A 19,636-nucleotide genomic window follows, 5' to 3' on the forward strand; every position below is an offset into this window, starting at 1 on the left:
GGAGCATACATCTTTCGTTCAGGCAAACCTGTTGGCATTGGCAAAATCTTGCTCAGTAATATTGGACTTTTGACACATCTGCTGGAAGATACTGTTCTTGGTATTGAATAAATTCCATGGAGTATCGAATTCTTTGATCTCACCCTTGTCCAAGACTAAGATTCTATCATAGTTGATAATAGTCTTTAATCTATGGGCAATACATAAAATGGTACAACGGGCAAACTCCTTGATAATGGATGTTTGGATCTTAGAGTCAGTTTCATAATCAACCGATGATGTAGCTTCATCCAAAATTAAAATCTTGGAATCTCTGACTAAAGCCCTGGCAAATGCAATTAATTGTCTTTCACCTAACGAGAAGTTAGATCCCTCATCTTCAACGGTTTGGTCCAAATGGAACTTGTTCAAGATAGTAGCATCTTCGTCATCCGGATTCTGTGGCTTGACTTGCTTTTTGACTATATCTAATCTCATAGGATCTATGAGACCAGTTCTGACCAAAGCATCCCATAACTTATCATCGGGACTTTCATTGAAGGGATCCAAATTCTTTCTGATGGTTCCTCTGAATAAGACTGGATCCTGTGGAATAATAGATAATTTAGATCTTAAATCCTTCAAACCTAATCTTCCGATATCAACGTCATCAATTGTGATTTTACCTTGCTCCAACTCCGACAATCTGTACAAAGCAGTCATAATAGACGACTTACCAGCACCAGTTCTACCACAAATACCAATCTTCTCTGAAGGCTTAATGTCAAAAGATAAGTTTTTTAATACAAGTGGTAAGCCAGGTCTGTAAGCTAAGGAGACATTCTCAAACTTAATAGATCCCTGCTCCGGCCATGTAGGTGCTGGAGTAGTTTCATTAATGAGATATGGTGCCTCCTCGGGTAAGTTGAAAGCATAACTGTAAAGTCTTTCAGCAGAGTTCATTTCATTCTCAACTTGAGTGAATGTTCTGATAAGCATGGACAATTGTCCAGCAATCTGGAAGACATACGATAACAACAAACCAACAGAAGCAGCACTGATATTAAACACTCTGTTCACACAAAGTAACGCAATCAATAAGGCAAATACAGTCGCAATCATATCCATATGAATAGCAAGCCAACGTTGGTTTGCAATTGTAAGGTAATATGCTTCGTTCATTTTATCGACAAGGAAATTGCTCTTTACCAAGAATCTGTCTTCAGCTTGATAAGCCTTGATGGTATTCATACCACTTAATGTCTCATTGAAGTTGTTGTAGACGAACGATCTTTGAATAGCTTCCAATCTCTTGATTTCTCTGGCGGAAGCTTGGTAGTAGTTGGCAACTGCAACAAACATAAATCCTAAGAATGGAATAGCAATGGCAAACCAAGGTAAATAGATTACACATAAAATCAAAACACCAATGATGTTAGCCAACACAAAGATGAAGAATCTCAATTGATCACCAATTTCATTATCCAAGACATCAGTATCTTTTGTGAATCTGTTCAAAATTCTACCCATTGGAGTGGTATCCATGAAGGACATTGGTGCATGTAAGACTCTCTTGACAGCAAAAATATTCAATCTAACAGAAGCAGTGTTCGTCAAGTAAACCAACAAAATGAACTCAATAGTTAAGAAGACAAAGGACAATATCGTGAACATAACGTAGAAACCGATGTACCAACCATTAGACTTATTGGCAAATTTAAACTCGGTCCAGAATGCTAACCAAGTATTTGTGAACAATTGACAGAAAGTACTCAAGACCATGAGTGATAAGAGGATTGGAACAAGACCCCAAGATGTGAAAATACCTGATCCAAGAGAGACATAGTCTCTGTAGACATTCCAACCAATGGCATTGACCGCCCTGTCTTCTATTTCAGTCAATCTACCATCTTCATTCTTATTCTTGTTGAAGTCTTTGTGAATTGCCTCTTCATCCTCTGGTCTCGACTTCTTAGAGAGTTGACGTTGAATCATTTCTCTTTCAGCTTCAAAGACCTCTTCATCTTCAGCCTTTTCCTCTTCTGCAACTTCATCTTCATCTTCATCTTCTTCCTCTTCTTTAGCTTCACTGTTGTAAGTCATCAAATTAGCAAAGGCAGCATTAGTACTCTTCAATTCTTCGAAAGTACCAACCTCAGTGGTACCATCTCCATTCAAAAAGATAATCTTGTCAGCAGAACCAATGAGAGACAATTGATGGGTAGCCAAAATTCTTGTCTTGTCTTTCAACATATCAAGAATACAGCTGTTCATGATATGCTTACCAACTCTGGCATCTACAGCAGATAATACATCATCCATCAAGATGATATCCTTTTCTGCGTAGACAGCTCTAGCCAAGTTAATTCTAGCTTTCTGACCACCTGATAAAGTAATACCTCTTTCACCAATTTCAGTTTGATCACCCGCAGGCAAAATTTCCAAGTCACTTTCTAATGAACAGGCATAGATAACGTCATTGTACTTTTTTTCATCCCACTCAGCACCAAAGACGATATTTTCTTTAACTGTAGCGTTCTGAACCCAAGGGTAACCACAAAGTAATAAAGAACCATCCACACTGACTTCACCAGTAGTACGTCTCATGAATCCAGACAATGCACTCAACAACGAGGACTTACCTGAACCAATTAAACCCGTAATAACGACAAATTCCTTCTTTTTGATGGACAAGTTGATATTCAATAATCCAGGGAAAGGAACTTCTTCGTTAGACGTAGCATCTGACTCGATTTCCTTCTGAGTAGATTTACGTGTGGAAACACGAACTACTGTATCAGCAGAATCCTTTTCGTGGAGTACTTTTTCCTTATCCTCTTCCTCATCATCATCTCCAAATGTATCCCATTCGAATGAGGCGTTATCCACTTTAATAGCCAAATCTTCTTTCTCCATAAGGGCCAATTGTTCGCCGACAGCTGCAATTCTATTTTCCTCGGGATTAATTTCAGAACTTGACAAGAATTCACCAACTCTACCAATACCAAGGAAAGCATCGGCACCAGAAGATAATGCCATAGGAACCAAGAAAACTTGCTGCGTTAAAACGTTGAATAAGGAGATAGAAGAGAAGACAGAAGCTGGGTCTTTCTTATTCTTGCTAATACCGTACAACACCAAGAAGGCAACCATAGATGCAAATAATGTCATAGACATGGCAAAAGCAGTAACAATGTTTCTTAAAACTTGCATTTTGTAAATAATACCCATTTCCTTTCTTCTGATCTTAGAAATATTCTCGTGATAAGGAGGTTCCCAAGAATAGAACTTGATGATCTTTAAATTGTTTAAGGCCTCTTTGATGTAGTCAATTCTTGCATCAGTATACTTGTTGGCCTTGAATCTGAAAGCAAATAACTTCCTAGTACTAAAGGCAATAGCTATCATAAACAAGGCTAAAAGGGCGACACCGACCAAGGCGGCAACACCAATGTTTACCACCAAAATGGCAATGGCGATGGCAATTGGAATAGGGAAAATTAAAAGGAAAGGTTGGAAACCAATCGCAAAATCAATTCTGGCTAAATCTGTACCCATCATTGAAGTGATCTTACCAACAGGATATTTATGCTTTGATTCAGCACTTAACCTGAAAGATTTGTCTAGCAAAGCTTTGGTCAAAACAGCCTTAGCTTGGGCTCCTGTCAACATAGATCTGTAGAAGAAATGGTTGATCATGACACCAATAATAAATACAATAGCTGAGGAACCAAATGAATATCCGATACCTCTACCAATACCTTCTTCAATACCATAGGCCTTACGCTCCACATATTGAATTAACTTCTTAAGAAGTAATGGGTTACATGTTTGACCACTATTCGATAAGGCCAAAAACAAGCAAGCAGCCAAATATTGGTACTTGAATGTCTTGAATAATGCATATACGGTTGTGACTTTGGATAATTCGAAGTCCTTTAAGTCTGTCTCTCTATCAACTGAGCTAGACTCTACGGTTTCTCCTCTTTCTTTGCACTTGGCCGCTATATGCTTTGCTCTGGCTTTCTCGAGATCTCTTTCAAAATGGGCATAGAATCTGTTGGCCATTGTTTGGATTTTCATGTCTTCTGTCAAGGTGAACAAATCTTCTGGTTCCAAGGTTCTCTTGTAACCGGTTTTCATGACAGGGTTCAACCACCAGAAGAACATTCTGGAGATGATATTGGTGGAATGCTCAGGGTATGGTTTTCTTTCATCTTCGGTTGGTAGATGGGGCACTTTCTTGGATAGAAAGAAACTAAGCAACCTATTCTGTCGTTGGAGCTCGTGGGCTTCGAGCTTTTCCGACATTTTGATCTTTTATAATGAGAAGTTGTTGAATTACAGCAATTCACTTTTTGGATGATATGAACGTAATGACACCGGTCACTTGCAGAGTGAGTAATAGTTATACTGAAAATGGTTAAACACGATTTTGGGCCTCTATTGCTGAGATCGAGCCGAACGGAGTTACTGAATTCCACTAATCCAGGATTCCAACTACTTATATAGCAATGCTCCAAAAGTGCATGGCTTTGGGTTACGGAAGTGAAAAATAAAATGGAGTTAAAAAAAGACTAAAAAATAATTGTCAAGATGGAAGTGACAGAAAAGGAAAAGTTAACTACAATTCCTGATGCCATATAAGTTGGGCTGCTGAAGTAAGCGCAAGCATGGAGAGCGATACGGCGCTATGTTTTGGGGCAGTGGTATTAATAATCATCTACTATAAAAGTTCCCGGGCATCGAAAAATAAAATGGGTTGAGTTTACCAAGGACTTCTGTCGGTATTGTGGGCGACGGAGGAAAAGGGTTTAAGCCCCAATAGGGAACTACATCCGCCGACTAACACCGAGTATACAACACGAATAGGAACCGCTGGTCGGAGATTTCCACAATGGTCCAGAGTACCCAGAAAAATAGCAAAATAGTGTGTTGCAGTAACTAACACGACAATCTGTGCGCTGGCAAATCAGATACCACGAGCAAATGGAGTTAAAAGGAGTAAAACGTAATCTATGGAGATTGCCAATTTGGTGCAGAACTCCGTTTGATGGTGTGGCAAAAAAATTACGGTTCACCTGTACATAATCATAGTTGGTATTACGAACTTTAAAATACCTTAATTCCAAGCAGGTGGAATAGACCTGATAGAGCCTTATAGGCCCGCAGACGCCTCCAAGGAGCAAGCGACACTCATGTGGACTGTTCTTTTGGGTTTATAGCGAACTCTAATCATAAATTGATAGCTGACGTGGACACAGCACTGAAATCATTCATCCAGATAACATCCATCCAGATAAGATAAAACAATGGAATTCCCCAATCGAAGTGCCTAGCAATCTTCGAGATCCTCTTCAACCCTCGAACTGTTGCTATTTCTATTGATGAGTCACCTGGAATTGATAAAATAGATATCCGGATACTGAGACCTATTTCAATTACTGTCGCCAAAATTGACCAGAATAGCTCAATTTGCATTAATTTTGCGTCATGTGGCTATGCTCGGTCTTATCGGTCGGAAAATTGAACGACTTTTCCAAAATCTATAAATTTGAACTATTCAGTTCATCGTGACATTGGGGTGGCACTAATATGCCAGTGGGGTTACTTCTGGCTAGCTTGTTACTCTGGTTAGCTTCGTGGTTATACGAGTGTAAACTGTAGAACTTTTGTTGACGTCTTCTCTTTTTCAACAACTCCTTTACTTATCTTGCGAGTGTTATGTAGGGGGGCTCATTTGTGCCCCGCAATCAAGCCAAGCTGCTTAAACCAGGCTCTAGCTCCTGATAGTACTACAATATTATTTAAGACTTGAGTCTATGTGCTCGTTTTACCTCGTCATGAGATGCTAGAACTCTTGGTGAAAGGGCTTAGATTTTGGCCACGGCTCGGTTGGGACTACCAGAAGAGCTAACATAAGGAGAATATCTTCGACAAGAAAGATTAATTCATTGTGTAAATGATTCACCCTCTAATAACTCCATCTTTCTCCTATGTCCCATTCTAACCCATATCTGTTGCACTTTTGAAAATGCCTACCGACGCATTTCCGCTAAAGCATCTCATACCTTTTCTTACTTCATCCGAATTTCCGCGCACACCTTCCATAATATTCTCTGGGGTAAACTTTTTAGATTCTTGGCGTGCATCTGGAGTCGCAAATTTTCAGGGGTATAGTTGCAAAAAGTTGTTACTATGAAGAGAATTCCTAGTATAACGAATCCGTTGAAAAAAACAAAAATATAGTATATTTAATGAAAAACGAAACAAAATCTAGCCTAATTACTTAGCTGCGAGTAGAAATTCAAGAAAATCAATAGTACTTTTAGTAGTTCTTGAGTTCTCCGGCTTCAAGAGCGGAAACAACACCGTCATATGCTGGAGTTGTGGTGAAGTTAGCATACCACAAGTCACCATCACCGTTACCAGGGAAGGTGCTTGGAATCCAAGAGTATGCATCATCAAAGTCCCAGACATAGAGACCCATACATTGCTTACCAACCTTGATACAAGCGTTGATCGAGGATTGGTAATCGTTTGTTTGTTGAACGAGGCCAGCCTCGGTTGGTGGAAGAGCGGAGAATCTAACATCAAGCTCAGAAACAAGGACTTGGACACCTAAGTCAATGTAAGCCTGCATCTGCTGTTGCTGTTGGGCCTCAGATGGAGTCTCTCCAACGATAAAATGAGATTCAAGACCAACAGCATCAATCTTGATGTTCTGTTTCTTGAGGGTTTTGACCAAGTTCTCAACAGCGGTAGACTTGGCGCTTGGAGACTCAATGTTGTAGTCATTGTAGAAGAGTTGAGCCTTAGGGTCGGCACGGGCAGCTGCTCTGAAAGCAGTGGCAATATAGTCAGTACCGGTGACATTGTAGAAGAGGGTTTCTCTCCAAGTACCGTCGTCATTTAAAGCTTCGTTGACAACATTCCAGGAGAAACATCTGTTCTTGAAGTGAGAAACCTCTGAATAGACGTGCTGGTCAATGACTTTAAGCAACTCCTCCTTGGTCCACTTCTTCTGATCTAACCAAGAAGGATATTCCTGATGCCACACAAGGGTGTCACAGACAACCAGCTTCTTGTTTTTCAAAGCGAAGTTGACAAAGTCATCAGCTTGGGTGTAGTTGAAGACACCTTGTTTAGGTTCAGTGAACTGCCACTTTTGAACGTTAGCAGGACTAAGAGAACCAAATTGTTCAAGCATGGTGTCGAGATACTGGGTGTCATTCCATTGTTCCTGGTTGGTTGCAGTACCAAAGAAAGCCTTACCAGCAGCAACAGCAAGTTCGTTAAGACTTGGGTTTTGAGTTTGACAAGAGTTCTTGTTACTACCTTTTGGGATAGGATTAGCAGAAGCAATACCACTGAGGGCAAGGAGAGCGGAAGCAAGTTCTAACTTCATTTTGATTGTGGAAACTTTGATGATGAATCTTCTCAAACTTATTTCTAATATCGGTGCAAAAGGAGGCCTTATATACTTTTCATTTTAGAAGGTTTGCTAACCTGGCTAACACTTATTAGGTTCCAAATTGCAACTTTCCACAGTGTCTGTCCCGTTAATATGGTGGTAATAATTTGTAAAGAGGACACTACTACTGGGATTGCATATTCGGGCTGAATGCCGGTCTTTCACTGCTATCGTATTTGTGTATCCATTGTGCAGCAAATAACCCCACCATTTCCACGATCGGTAAAAAAAAATAAAACCCAACATACATCGTTCTTGATGTCAATAGCGATCTGTGCTTAATGCAATGGTTGATGAATCTGGCCCAACTTCAGCTGTGCATAACCACAAAGAAGAGGTATTTACCCCACAATTTATTATTGGTAGGCTAAAGAAGTTACCAAACAACGGTCTTAAATCTAAACAATCGTGAACTTCACAAAAAGAAAAGGCGAAGAAAACCCTCTTCTTCGCCAGAATATGAAGAATAGCATTATTTGAAATGGAATTAATAGGCGAGCCATGTTTCATGGATTATGGAAAGGAGCCTCTTCGCGGAGATGGACGATTTCGATCAATGTCACATCCCGTGCTGTTTGCCGTCGATCCTTAGTAATCAATCATTTTGTGATGCTGGAAGGTCCAATTACCTTCCCGTGCCTTATGTCTCTAAAAATGTATCAGCCCCTTATGCACTCTTTTTGCCTTACATGATCTATCTGTAGTTGGGTCTAGCTGGCGGCAATGAATTTAACTTCTTCCATTGTTAAGATCCATTAGAGAGCCCCCGCTCACGTATGTTGCGATCTGTAGCAAGAACTTTCTGAAGCTCCATCCTCAAGCTCAAGTCATTTTAGAATTCCGCTTTAATTCTCATGCCATTCGGCTCCATTGTTGGAATCCTCTGAAGCTCCATCCTCGAGGCATGCACGAAGTGCTGCAGGACGAATCATTTTACGACCAGCCCCCGCCCTTGCTCCAGCTATTATTTGATACCCCTTATTATCTGCTTCGGCTGCCTTCCTTTGTCATATGTTTAGGGATTTGTGCAGGAGACATGCTGTTGAGTAGGTAAAAGAGTAACATGTTACTGTCATTAGCTGTGTCGCAAAGTTATTTTTTTATCCATTTAGTTCCCCCCTATTCAGTACTTCCCCACTAGAACAGGGAAACAGTAATACTGGAGAAAAAAATAATATTATGGCGTTTCTCTAAGAGATCTTTGACAGGAAATGCCAAGTCTATGACATCTTGACACAGCCGTTGATATGTAGCATTGCTTTAGTGTCAATAAACCGAGGTTTGACATCTATTAGAAAGCATATTCATAGTGTTACAGACATCAGAATGTGCGTTGTACAGAGCAGAAAACCACTTATCTTGGGTAACAAATGGTATCACTGCTGTTTCATACACACAAGTCTTACACTTCCACTTATTATTGAGTAATATATGCAAATACCGCTTAAGCCACCTTAAACAATGAAGGGTATTTTCGGAATTCGAGAGGTTGGTCTCTAATGTATACTAGTAAGGCATACCCCGGATTTACGGGTGGTTATGGTGAGGACTCTCCAATCCAACAGAAATGATGGGGATTATCTCCTATTTTGGGCTTGAGGCGTTTGCTTGGCCAGCAAATGAATTGATTTGTAATGGCGGTTAAACCCCTTCAAATCGTTATATCTTAGAGAGCACAATTTACATTCTCTTTTGAGCTTATTTCCGACTTGGATATTATAAAACTTCCCCATAAACTTTGGCGTATTCGAACTATTGTAATTGATGTACGCTTCTTGTGTTTCCTTGGATTCGGTGTCTGACTCTTGATTGTACGTTCTTGGCATATGGCGGTTACGAGAACTTCTCCTCAATAAGGAATCGGTGGCCTTTGGTGTGGTAGTTTCAGGCGGGATGACATACTCTGAAGGGCTTGGTTCGTTGTTTTCCTTGTCCCCATCGTAGTCCTCATCAGAAGAATTAGACGCCAGGTTCGAAGAGTCGTTATCATCCGATTGGATGGGCTGTAGGAATGTATTGAACTTTAAGGATTCCCGTAATATAATTCTCTTCAAGCTTGGCCTGATCCGTGTGGTTTTTCCTGACTTGGTATCACTATTACTCCTGTGATTGACATTGTTAGACTTAACGATTTTCATTCATTTTTGGCAGTAAATTCAGAAAATGCCTATTAATAGATGGGTCAACTTACAGGTTGTGGATCATCTTGAATACGAAAATGGCAAAAATTGCTGCCAATCAATCTTTAACCAATACTTTCCGATATCTGGAACCGGTGAACACCACAATAGGAATCTTTATCGCTATAACTTGTATCAACTACAGTCCACCAAGAGCTAATAATAAGATAGTTACATCAGGAAATTAGCAGCATCTGAAAAAGGCTTACGTTTTTTCGCGTTCACTAGAAAAAATGCTGCGAATATTTTTCAGTGAGGGTTTCTGTACAGTGGAGGTTAGAATAGTAAGTGATATATGAATGTCTCTTTCAGTGGTGTAGAATATAGAAAACGGATACTGACAGATAGGTTGGCTAGTATGGAAGTTGGAATGAAGATCGTGTGCGGAGTATCTTAATCGTGTAACATGGTTCAATATTGTATTTTTCGGCAGAATGTATCGTCCTATTGTAGCTAGTACTCCGAACCACTGGGATCCTCACTTCGGAAATTAATTGCAACACAGCAAAAAGACGAATACACTCATCTGTTCACCTAAGAGGTGGCCATTATTGCGAATTGACTATCCTATCAACATACCAAATGGAAATCTCGGCATCACCCCATTTGTCTCCTTCTAACAACCCTTTGCTGCTATACACTTATTTAAAACAATACAAATCTGGTGGGCTCGGTTCACTTCTATGCAGAAAAGGGAACCTCCAACATGGTCAGATCAAGAAGGAGCCACAGTTTATGGAAGCCATATTCTTTAGTTTCTCGGAGCGAAACTCCACTGTTGGAAACGTTAACGGGCAATGGTATGATATCACGAGTGAAGTATGGTTGAGGGCGGATAAATGAGAAGAGCAAAAAATTTAGGTAATATATAAGGATATAACCCTAGAAGTTATTCTTTTTTGCATTGTGAATTTTGCATTGGTACGGTTACAACTAATTGTACATTTGACATACACCTTACATTACATTCAAAGACACAATGACAGCTGAAAAGAAGGAGAGAAAGCCAATTATCATCAATGCCTTTGATATGGGCACTCCTGGCCTTCAATGGCCAGGTTTATGGAAGCACCCAAAGGACAAGTCCAGAGACTACAATAAGATTGAGTACTGGACCAACTTGGCCAAGTTGCTTGAAAAGGGTAAAGTCAACGCTCTTTTCATTGCCGATGTTTTGGGTCCTTATGATGTCTACAAGGGACCACGTAACGTGGGTCCAGCAGCCAGCTCCGGTGCTCAATGGCCAATCAATGAGCCTAGTGCCGTTGTGGCAGCAATGGCAGCTGTCACCCAGAACTTGTCATTCGCCGTCACTTTCAGTACTATCAGTGAAGCACCATACCACTTCGCCAGAAGATTAGCAACATTGGACCATTTGACCAACGGAAGAGTTGGCTGGAACATTGTGTCTTCCTATTTGGATAGTGCTGCTAGAAACTTGTTGAACAACGAGCCATTGCCACCACATGACGAGAGATACGCCAGAGCCCAAGAATATTTGGAAGTCGTTTACCAATTGTTTTTATCTTCCTGGAGAGATGATGCAGTTGTCTTAGACGAGAAACGTGGTGTCTACACTGATCCAGAACGTCTTAGACAAATCAACTACGACGGAAAGTTCTTTAAGGTTCCTGGCCCATCTATTACAGAGCCAACTCCTCAAAGATTGCCAGTTGTTTTGCAAGCGGGTGCTTCCAAAGTTGGTCTCCAATACGCTGCAAGAAACGCAGAAGCAGTATTTATCAATGGTTCTACCCCTGAAGCCTTAGGTGCAAAGATCAAAGAATTGAAGGCTCTTGCTAAATCATATGGTAGATCCCCAGATGATGTCAAAGTTGTTCAATTGGTGACGACTATCGTTGGAGAAACACATGAAGAAGCCGAGGAAAAGTATAAGGAATACCTTAGTTATGCTGACGTAGAGGGTGCCCAAGCTTTATTTGGCGGCTGGACCGGTATTGACATAAACCAGTATGATTGGGATCAGGAATTAGATCAAGTTGAGAGTAATGCCGTCAGGAGTTTTGCTGAAACATGGACTAAGCCATTCCCAGGAGAGCCAGCAAACCTCAAGAAGACTAGAAAGTATGTGGCCGATCAAGTTAAAGCTGGTGGATCCGGAGTTGTCTTTTACGGTACTGCTACCGAAGTTGCAGATGAAATTGAGAGATGGGTTGACATTTCGGGAGTAGACGGTTTCAATTTTACATATGCCATTACTCCTGGTAGTTTTGAAGATTTAGTAGAGCATGTGATTCCAGAATTGAGAAAGCGTGGTTTGGCTTGGGATGACTATCCTAAGGACGGTCTTACCTTCAGAGAGAATCTTTTTGGTACTGAGGGTGAGGAGCCAACTTTCCTTAAGCCTACACACCCAGCTTACAATTTGAGATGGAAGGCTGGGGAGTCCAAGGAAGAATTTGAGGCCAAGTTTAAGAAGACCATTGAGGAGCATTTCAGTTTCAACAAGTAGAGCAGTTTAGTTTGGTGTAGATGAATTACCAGCTTGAGATTTAGAATATATAGAATATATCAGCGTGAATAAATTCAATAAAGACAATAATACAAATACAAATACAAATGCAATAAATACATTGATATTCTAGGCGGATGACGAAATTATTATGGAATTGGGTTATGTTCAATATAATTCTTTGGTACTATTCCCCAATTCCACTCCCTAGTTCTTTCCCTACTTCTATTCGCTAATACTCCTCCCCAACTGACCTCCTCCAATTGGTGTACGGATTTTGCAACAGGCTGCCAAAAATATTTTCGCTTGTTAGTCCCACCGCGTGCACTTGACTAATTAGGAAGTTGGAATATGCTGTGGCAGCTGTCATTAAAAATGCGCGATTGCGAATAATCGGCTCGGCTGACATTTTTGCACCCTGGAACTAATTTTGGAGTGAGACGCCACAGTAACTATTGATGCTATTAGTTGAAGGGATATGGATCGATAATTGAGTAACGGCATAATTTCGTAGACGAGGGGGAAGCAGGAGAAGCAATTAGTTCAATTAGGCAACTTTAAGATATTATTTAGTGATTATAATTGTTTTCTTGTTGTAGTAGTGAGGATTTGGAACCTTTATAAAGACAAGCCCTTGCACAAGACAATATTTTATTGGAGTAGGATAGTAGTTTAGATTGATAGCAATAGTGAAATAAGCGTGGAAACTCAACCTAACATGACACAACTCACAGCTCAGGAAGTAGATAAGAAATATAACGTCAGACCATTCATTGAGGCTCCACCTTCAAAGTCAGGAATCAAGCCCATTGAATTGGAATCTATCGATTTGTCACTCTTCAAAGAAGGACCAGAACACTTCGATTCAAGAAAGAAACTTGCTGACACATTGGAAAAATCACTTTCGACTTACGGATTCTTCTCGCTTATCAACCATGGCATAGATACTCAAACTTTTGAGGAATTGAAAGCCATTGCACAGTCCATTTTGGAGCTTCCAGTAGAAGAGCAGGGCAAATATTTAGCAGGAACTTGGAAATCAGACTTGGAAGACAGAACCAAGTCTTTGGGAGCCGAAAGAGGCCAAGGATACAAGCCAAAGGGATATTGGTCCATGAGAAATGGAGTCGAAGACTCAATTATCCATTACAATTTTAACAAAATGTTGCACCCATCTTTCTTCGACGAGACTATAAACAAATACCCTGAACCAGCCAGAGTCCACTTAAAAGAGATAGCTGATTATTTCAGGTATTTGCACAATGTGGTATTAAGAAAGATTACCATATTGTGTGATATAATTTTGGAAATTCCAGAAGGTTTCTTGTGGGACAACTATTTCAGTGTGATAGAGAACGATTACGAGAAGTCGGGTGGAGGAGCCGGAAGATTCATGCTATACCACAACATGAAACCAGAGGATGAAGCCAAGGTGGGCAAGAATTGGTTAAGAGGACACTCCGATAGTGGAGGATTCACATTTATAACATCTCAACCTATTTTATCATTACAGATTAGAGATTACTACACCGGCGAATGGAAATATGTTGGACATACGCCAAACGCTTTGATTGTAAATATTGCAGATGCGATGGAATTCATCACAGGAGGTTACTTCAAGTCTTCCATTCACAGGGTAGTTTCCCCTCCAGATGATCAGAAGAACTACAGAAGATTGGTTTTGATTTACTTTTCCGGGCCAAAGAGCACATCCATCGTTGACCCTGAACCATTGAATTCTCCAAAATTGAAGAGATTAGGGTTTGAGAAGCCAGCGGAATGGGAGAAGATAACATTCAGTCATTGGAATAACGAAAAGGGTAGATTATTTGGGAAAAAGGCGGTCAATGATAGTGCTGGAGACGAGCCTAATTTGGTATTGTTATATGGTAGATTGCATGAGAGATGGCATCAAGCAGAATCTAACTTCACAATTGATGAGGCCAGAAAGAGGTTTAAAGTCATTGAGATTTAGACGACTAATTAGGATATTTACGAATTGCTACTCTCGTTGACAGATGGGATGGCAGACTCATGGGATCATTTAAAATAAACGACTCAATAAATAATCCTAGCTGTAGATTATTTATGGTTCATTCATTGTACAATGATTTATACGTCTGAATAACGAGGGTATATTGTGCATCATAGTAAAGTGTTTGTTTGCACTGTGAAACTCCGAGCAAATTAGTTTCTGCAACCATCTTCAATGTAGGCCAAATCGCTATTAATAACAGCCAAATACAAATGGTCAAACTTAGGGATATATATTAGAAGTTACGTTTAAATATAAATATTTTACAAAATTTTAATTTGAGATCAACTCAAATAACATACTTGATCAAGGAAACCAAGAACTTAACGACCCAGACAAAAATGATCTGCAAGTAAGTTGTGTTGGAGATAATCTTCTTGACAGTGTTGACAACAAGACCAGATCCATTTTCAGCATCGATCAACTTACCGAGAGTAATAGTTTTGTCATCGATAATCTTGGTGACCAAGTTGACAACGAAAGTTTGCATTTGGGAGTCTTCAACAGCCAGCTTGATGACAGAAACACCTAAGCCAGACTTGTCAAGGGAGATACAGATACTGATTGGGTCAGCAACTTGGGCAACCAAAGCAACAATAGAGTTAATGAGGGTTTGTTGAGCAGTTCCAATGATACTACCGACAGCACCTAAAAGACCGTCAAGAAGACCTCTCTTGTCGAAGTCGGCAGGCAAGTCATAATCTTCTCTCTTCAAGTGAATCTCACCGTTGTCCCATAAAGTAGTTACAATTTTCCACAATCCTGGCAAGAAGTTTGGATCACTGAAAGCTGTAATAACAACATCAAGAGCCAAGTTAGATTGGTCAAGAGCTTGGAACAAGGTAGTCAAACTTTCTTTTTGTAAGTACAGGTTAATGCTGGCAATGACGGTTGGTTGGGTTGCAGGGTTTGTTGCGAAAGTCTTAACAAGAGAAACACCTTGACCACTCTTGTTCAAGGCGGTGAATGCTTGGGTAAGGGCAACGTTTTCTTGAGCTCTCTTGAAGAGGCTAACATCATCCAGAGATTCCAAATCTCTCTTGGCTTGTTCGATACCTTCGACAAATTTAATTAAATCAGCCAAATTGATGTCATCTCTGACAGCAAGAGCATCTTCAATAGCAAGTGGAGAAGCTAAAGCAAAAGTTATTAAGAAGAGCGAAACGAGCGAGTACAATAATCTCATTTTGTAGTGGAATGCTTATTGGTTCGAATTGAAGTGATGTAAAATAATAATTTGATTCAAAACTAGGGAAAGGACTCCATTTTATATAATCAAAGGGAGGAGATGGGTGCAACTACGTTGGCTTCCAGAATAACGCATCCGATATGTTTTTTTTCTGTTCTCAAAGAAGTAATTCCTGAATATTTTTTGCAAACAACAGCTTTCGTTAGCAAAAACGTTTCATATTCGGGTTTTGCTCTATGTATTGATACCTTTTGTGTCCATTAAACTTCGAATCACCGCTTAGCATTTAAGTGTTGTTACAGCTTAGAGGGTTGCAGTTCAGGTTTTTTTGGAGCACAATTACCCGATTGGGATAAATGCTCGATCTCCAAAATAAGAGCTTCGGTTCCAAAATTACCGGATTCGGCAATTTTGTTTTGCTCCACATTCACAAGTAGCCGTGCATCTGAGATCTCTATATTTTAGACCTCTAATGGGTGAATTGATTGGGTTGGAGGAAATAAGAAGTGATCAGCTCATGAGCAGTGAAACGCTGATTTTAGGAAAAAGTATTGTTGACTTTCTGCAAATCGTGATAAAGGCTGGTTAATTCCAAGAGAAAAAAAGCAAAGAGCATGAATGCCCTTCGCTTGTATGGTTTTATGAAGAATTTAAACAGAGTTTGAATTTAAGGTTTATGAGGAAAGTTCGAGGAAATGACCTCTAGTATCATTCACCGCTGGCAGCAAGTAGAGAGTGTCAAAACTCATTGCGTTTCGACTCAAATGGTTTAGTCTATCCTACGACAAAAAGGGCAAGGCGAGGTTACTGATCTTGGAAATTTATGCCCATTCGAGTTATTGGGGAAAAGTCATCTTAGATACAAAGCACGTGAAGTAGGCTTCGTTTCACCGTATATTACAAGAAGGTATTCGTAAAGTCTAATATGACGCATGAAATTGCACAAACTTCTATTATAGGGCTTTTCTCCAATTTTTACTATGTAAGTTCATCTTCCTGCGTCTCTTTTAGTCTAAACGACTGGGAGAACGCAATGAATGCCCACAACGAAAGAAGCCACCACGAAATTCCACCATACCCTGCTGCATCACACTTGGATATTAACCAACCCCACAATATTGGTGCAGCACATCGTGCCAAGGCCGTTATACTCATAGCATAGCTATTAATTAATGCTCTTTGCTTTGGGGGAGAAGCTCCATGTATAAGCATAAGAATTTGAGTGAAAGTCATACCATTGATGAATGATATTACACTACCATTGAAATATAGTAACAGACTTGTAACAAATCCAGGAATATTTGGATTGTAGTCATGTAGTGTGAAGATGTAGAGAGGTAATAAAAAGTATATGAAGGGGTAAAGCGAGAGCCCTATCCTGTAGCCTATAACGGGACTACAATACTTAGTTATTACTGGAAAAAGAAAAGTCAGTAGAAAAACCCCTATTAAGCCGGTAAATGAAATAAAAGTTCCTATACTTGCAGATGTAAACCCGAAGCCTCCTTTAATATGCAATGGAAACTTAAGATCGTCTAGCATCAATCTTTTCGCCAAAAGAACGGGTAGAAACTCAACGTAGATCAAATTCTGAAACGAGCACATAAAGTTGTTGAATATACAATTGAGAACAGGCGTTGGGATGCCTGTTTTTTCTACTTCTTCTGTACTGCTCTCTTCAGATGAATGATCCTCGTCCTCTTCCCCAGTTCTTCCTTTAGTTGAATATGCATGAAGTTCCAAAACAGTAATACTTTCTTCTGTCTCCTCATCTAGCAAGGGATCCGCCAGTTCAGAGTCATATTGATTTGTCTTCCAGGGTCTTTCCGGCACATCAAATCCCAATCTCTTTCTAATTGCATCCCCAACTTCGAGGCCTATATCTCTTGAATCCTTCAAATCTTCATGCGTTTCCTCCAAGAATAACCATGCAACAATTATGAAGGTGAATAGAATTGAAGCCACTACGAAGTTAGAAAAAGCAAAAGGATGAGCTCTAAAGAATTGATCCGACTTACTCCCCACAGCGCCCATATTATCCACAATATCCTTGGTATTAGTTAGCACTCCTCCTAACCATCCACCCACACACTTTCCTAGACTCCAGATTAAGGAAAGATTGCTAAAAGCTAAAGCCTGATGCCTCTTTTGATGTGCAATTTCCCCCACAGTCGTTCTCATGATGGATACATTTCCGTTTAATAACCCCATCAACAGCCTGGCAAAGAGGGCCATGTAGAAATTTGTGCTCATCCCAAAGACTATCATCGCTATGGCGGTCCCTGCCACACCGCAGAGCAATATAGTTTTACGTCCAAACCTGTTGGATGCTCTAGCCCAGTGCACAGTGCTGAGGAATTGGCAAAAGGAGAAAGCGGAAGCCAAATATCCGCTATACCGAGAGATATCTGCTTCATTTTCCGCAATATTGAAGCTTTTGATCATAAAGTATATATACGGGAACATCGACGTGAATGCTATGGGTTCTCCGATTCGTAGGAAGCCAAGTACAACCATCTGGAACACCGGAAAACCCTGGAGTTGCTCCGATATTGTGTAAGTCGACATATTTGCATCAGTTACTAGCGACAAGAGGTTGCAAATGGGAACAAATATAGCGATTTTTGCAACTAGCTCACTTTCGCTGTAAGAAAACAAAACTGAACTATAAATCAACAATTCGCTTCAACTCATCTCCTTCCACAACTGACGTCGTTTGCTCGAATTCCAATGCCGTACCTAATATTTCAATGGAAGGGCTCTACCTCATCATAAGCAGTGAACACTGATACGAAAAAATAATCCTAAATTGCGACTTGATTATTAATTTGACAGGTTCCGCCATACATTGGAGAATAATATTATGATAAGATAAGGGTGTGGATGCGGTAGAAAATTATGGAGATTTTTGTAGCGATGGTGTATGTGTGGATAGGTTGCATGGGCAGGATGTTTAGCCGAGAGTTCGGAGGTAGAAGGCTCGAAAGAGGGCTAGTTCCGAAGGACATATTCCCAAGTAGTGCATTGCGCCGAGGTGTTCTATTAGGGTGTTTCCGCTGAATAGATGTAGGCTTAGCTAAGCTGGGGCTAGGGGGGGGGGATTTTGTGGTGGTAGAGCAATGGGGGAGTGGATATGAACAGTCCCTGGAGAGTATGGAATTGTATTGGGGGGCCCTATGGGTATATTATGGGCGTTTCATTGGGTAAGGACATTGCTGTGCCGTTTGGCCTTCGGCGCACATAAAAATGAGTGGTAAGTGAAGGGACAGCACCAAGACTTTGTTTGCTGCTGTCTCCGAAACTTATCGGATTTGTTCGTTATCTTATCAGAGTTCTCAGGGAAGCGAGTGGTGGGATGCGTTTATTTCTAAGCACCGAAGAGAAAACCATTGGGTTCTATAGAAGACTCTCAATTATACAATTGAGACTGTCCAAACCGCTTTGCAAATTATACCCTCCGACCCCCACCCCTAACTACTATACTATACACAATTTGTAAAGCACTATAGACACTACACTTCTTAGCTAATTCTAGAATCTTACGCCTGTATCGGATTTATGATCCAAAGTCCCTCCCTAAATTACTTACATAATTCACGTGACTCAAATTGATCATCCCCGTATTCGTAATCGATTATGACAATTAGCACAGTAAAGGCACATGGTTCATCAGACCACAAGTTGCTTCTATTTAGTCAGTAACACAAGGTGCATTATACCATCATGACTGAAAGCATGTATGCGAATATAAGGACCCTTCTTAAAATGTGTCTTGGTAACCAGAAAGACAGAATCCAAGAGAATGCCTTTAAGTGCGCCCGGAAATCTCCTCGAATTGCTCATTTGAAGGGATGTAAGATGGCTCCTCATCAACTTTTAACCAACTAAGGTAATTTTTCAATTTTAATTCTTATATGTTACAATTGATTTATTTTTAGCAAGTCAAAAGATGAAGGAAGGATGCGAGCCATGGAGTTCGAATACGAGAGGTGGTAAGTAAGTTAGAGTGTAAGGAATTAGGCTCAACGGGCTTTATTCTATGTATAAAACGAGTGTAGTGAGAGAGAGTGATGCTCTAGCTACAATACACCGTAATGCTGATCTATAGACAGAGAAATAAATTCCTAGCCAATTCTAGCAAGTAATCGTGATTATCTATACGAATAAACTATTATTGGGGGATTAGATATTTTACACATCGAACAGCCCCGAGAGGAACTTCTCTAAATTGTACTTTCGTCCCCCAAACTAGAATAGCACAACCAATTTGGCCCTTTATTCGCTGTTATTGTCCATTCATATTAGA

General features: G+C 40.2%; 7 protein-coding genes across 7 annotated transcripts; 2 read left to right on the forward strand and 5 right to left on the reverse strand. All coding sequences in view use genetic code 12, as the record gives it.

The window, feature by feature from the left end:
* Positions 1-18: 18 nt before the first annotated feature.
* RJT20DRAFT_1759 (P-loop containing nucleoside triphosphate hydrolase protein) lies at positions 19-4,290 on the reverse strand (the record flags this gene model as incomplete). Its single annotated transcript, XM_064919242.1, has 1 exon — positions 19-4,290. One exon carries the CDS (start codon positions 4,288-4,290, stop codon positions 19-21), a length of 4,272 nt encoding a protein of 1,423 aa, XP_064775256.1.
* A 1,970-nt stretch (positions 4,291-6,260) lies between these two features.
* On the reverse strand, positions 6,261-7,310 carry RJT20DRAFT_127340 (glycoside hydrolase). The gene has a single exon (XM_064916982.1). The coding sequence runs from the start codon at positions 7,187-7,189 to the stop codon at positions 6,308-6,310; it is 882 nt and encodes a 293-aa protein (XP_064775257.1). The 5' UTR covers positions 7,190-7,310; the 3' UTR covers positions 6,261-6,307.
* A 1,356-nt stretch (positions 7,311-8,666) lies between these two features.
* Positions 8,667-9,277, reverse strand: RJT20DRAFT_127342 (uncharacterized protein). Its single transcript, XM_064916983.1, has one exon. The coding sequence runs from the start codon at positions 9,184-9,186 to the stop codon at positions 9,031-9,033; it is 156 nt and encodes a 51-aa protein (XP_064775258.1). The 5' UTR covers positions 9,187-9,277; the 3' UTR covers positions 8,667-9,030.
* Positions 9,278-10,612: 1,335 nt separating this feature from the next.
* On the forward strand, positions 10,613-12,106 carry RJT20DRAFT_94139 (uncharacterized protein; the record flags this gene model as incomplete). Its single annotated transcript, XM_064921516.1, has 1 exon — positions 10,613-12,106. One exon carries the CDS (start codon positions 10,613-10,615, stop codon positions 12,104-12,106), a length of 1,494 nt encoding a protein of 497 aa, XP_064775259.1.
* A 471-nt stretch (positions 12,107-12,577) lies between these two features.
* Positions 12,578-14,337, forward strand: RJT20DRAFT_37779 (uncharacterized protein). The gene has a single exon (XM_064919910.1). It carries the CDS (start codon positions 12,825-12,827, stop codon positions 14,079-14,081), a length of 1,257 nt encoding a protein of 418 aa, XP_064775260.1. The 5' UTR covers positions 12,578-12,824; the 3' UTR covers positions 14,082-14,337.
* Position 14,338: 1 nt separating this feature from the next.
* RJT20DRAFT_37778 (uncharacterized protein) lies at positions 14,339-15,817 on the reverse strand. Its single transcript, XM_064919909.1, has one exon. It carries the CDS (start codon positions 15,325-15,327, stop codon positions 14,431-14,433), a length of 897 nt encoding a protein of 298 aa, XP_064775261.1. The 5' UTR covers positions 15,328-15,817; the 3' UTR covers positions 14,339-14,430.
* On the reverse strand, positions 15,818-18,063 carry RJT20DRAFT_37777 (MFS transporter). The gene has a single exon (XM_064919908.1). The coding sequence runs from the start codon at positions 17,896-17,898 to the stop codon at positions 16,309-16,311; it is 1,590 nt and encodes a 529-aa protein (XP_064775262.1). The 5' UTR covers positions 17,899-18,063; the 3' UTR covers positions 15,818-16,308.
* Between the last annotated feature and the right edge of the window lie 1,573 nt (positions 18,064-19,636).

Source organism: Scheffersomyces xylosifermentans (genome assembly GCF_036884685.1).
Source record: "Scheffersomyces xylosifermentans strain CBS 12540 chromosome Unknown RJT20scaffold_3, whole genome shotgun sequence".
In the NCBI taxonomy this organism is placed as follows: domain Eukaryota; kingdom Fungi; phylum Ascomycota; class Pichiomycetes; order Serinales; family Debaryomycetaceae; genus Scheffersomyces; species Scheffersomyces xylosifermentans.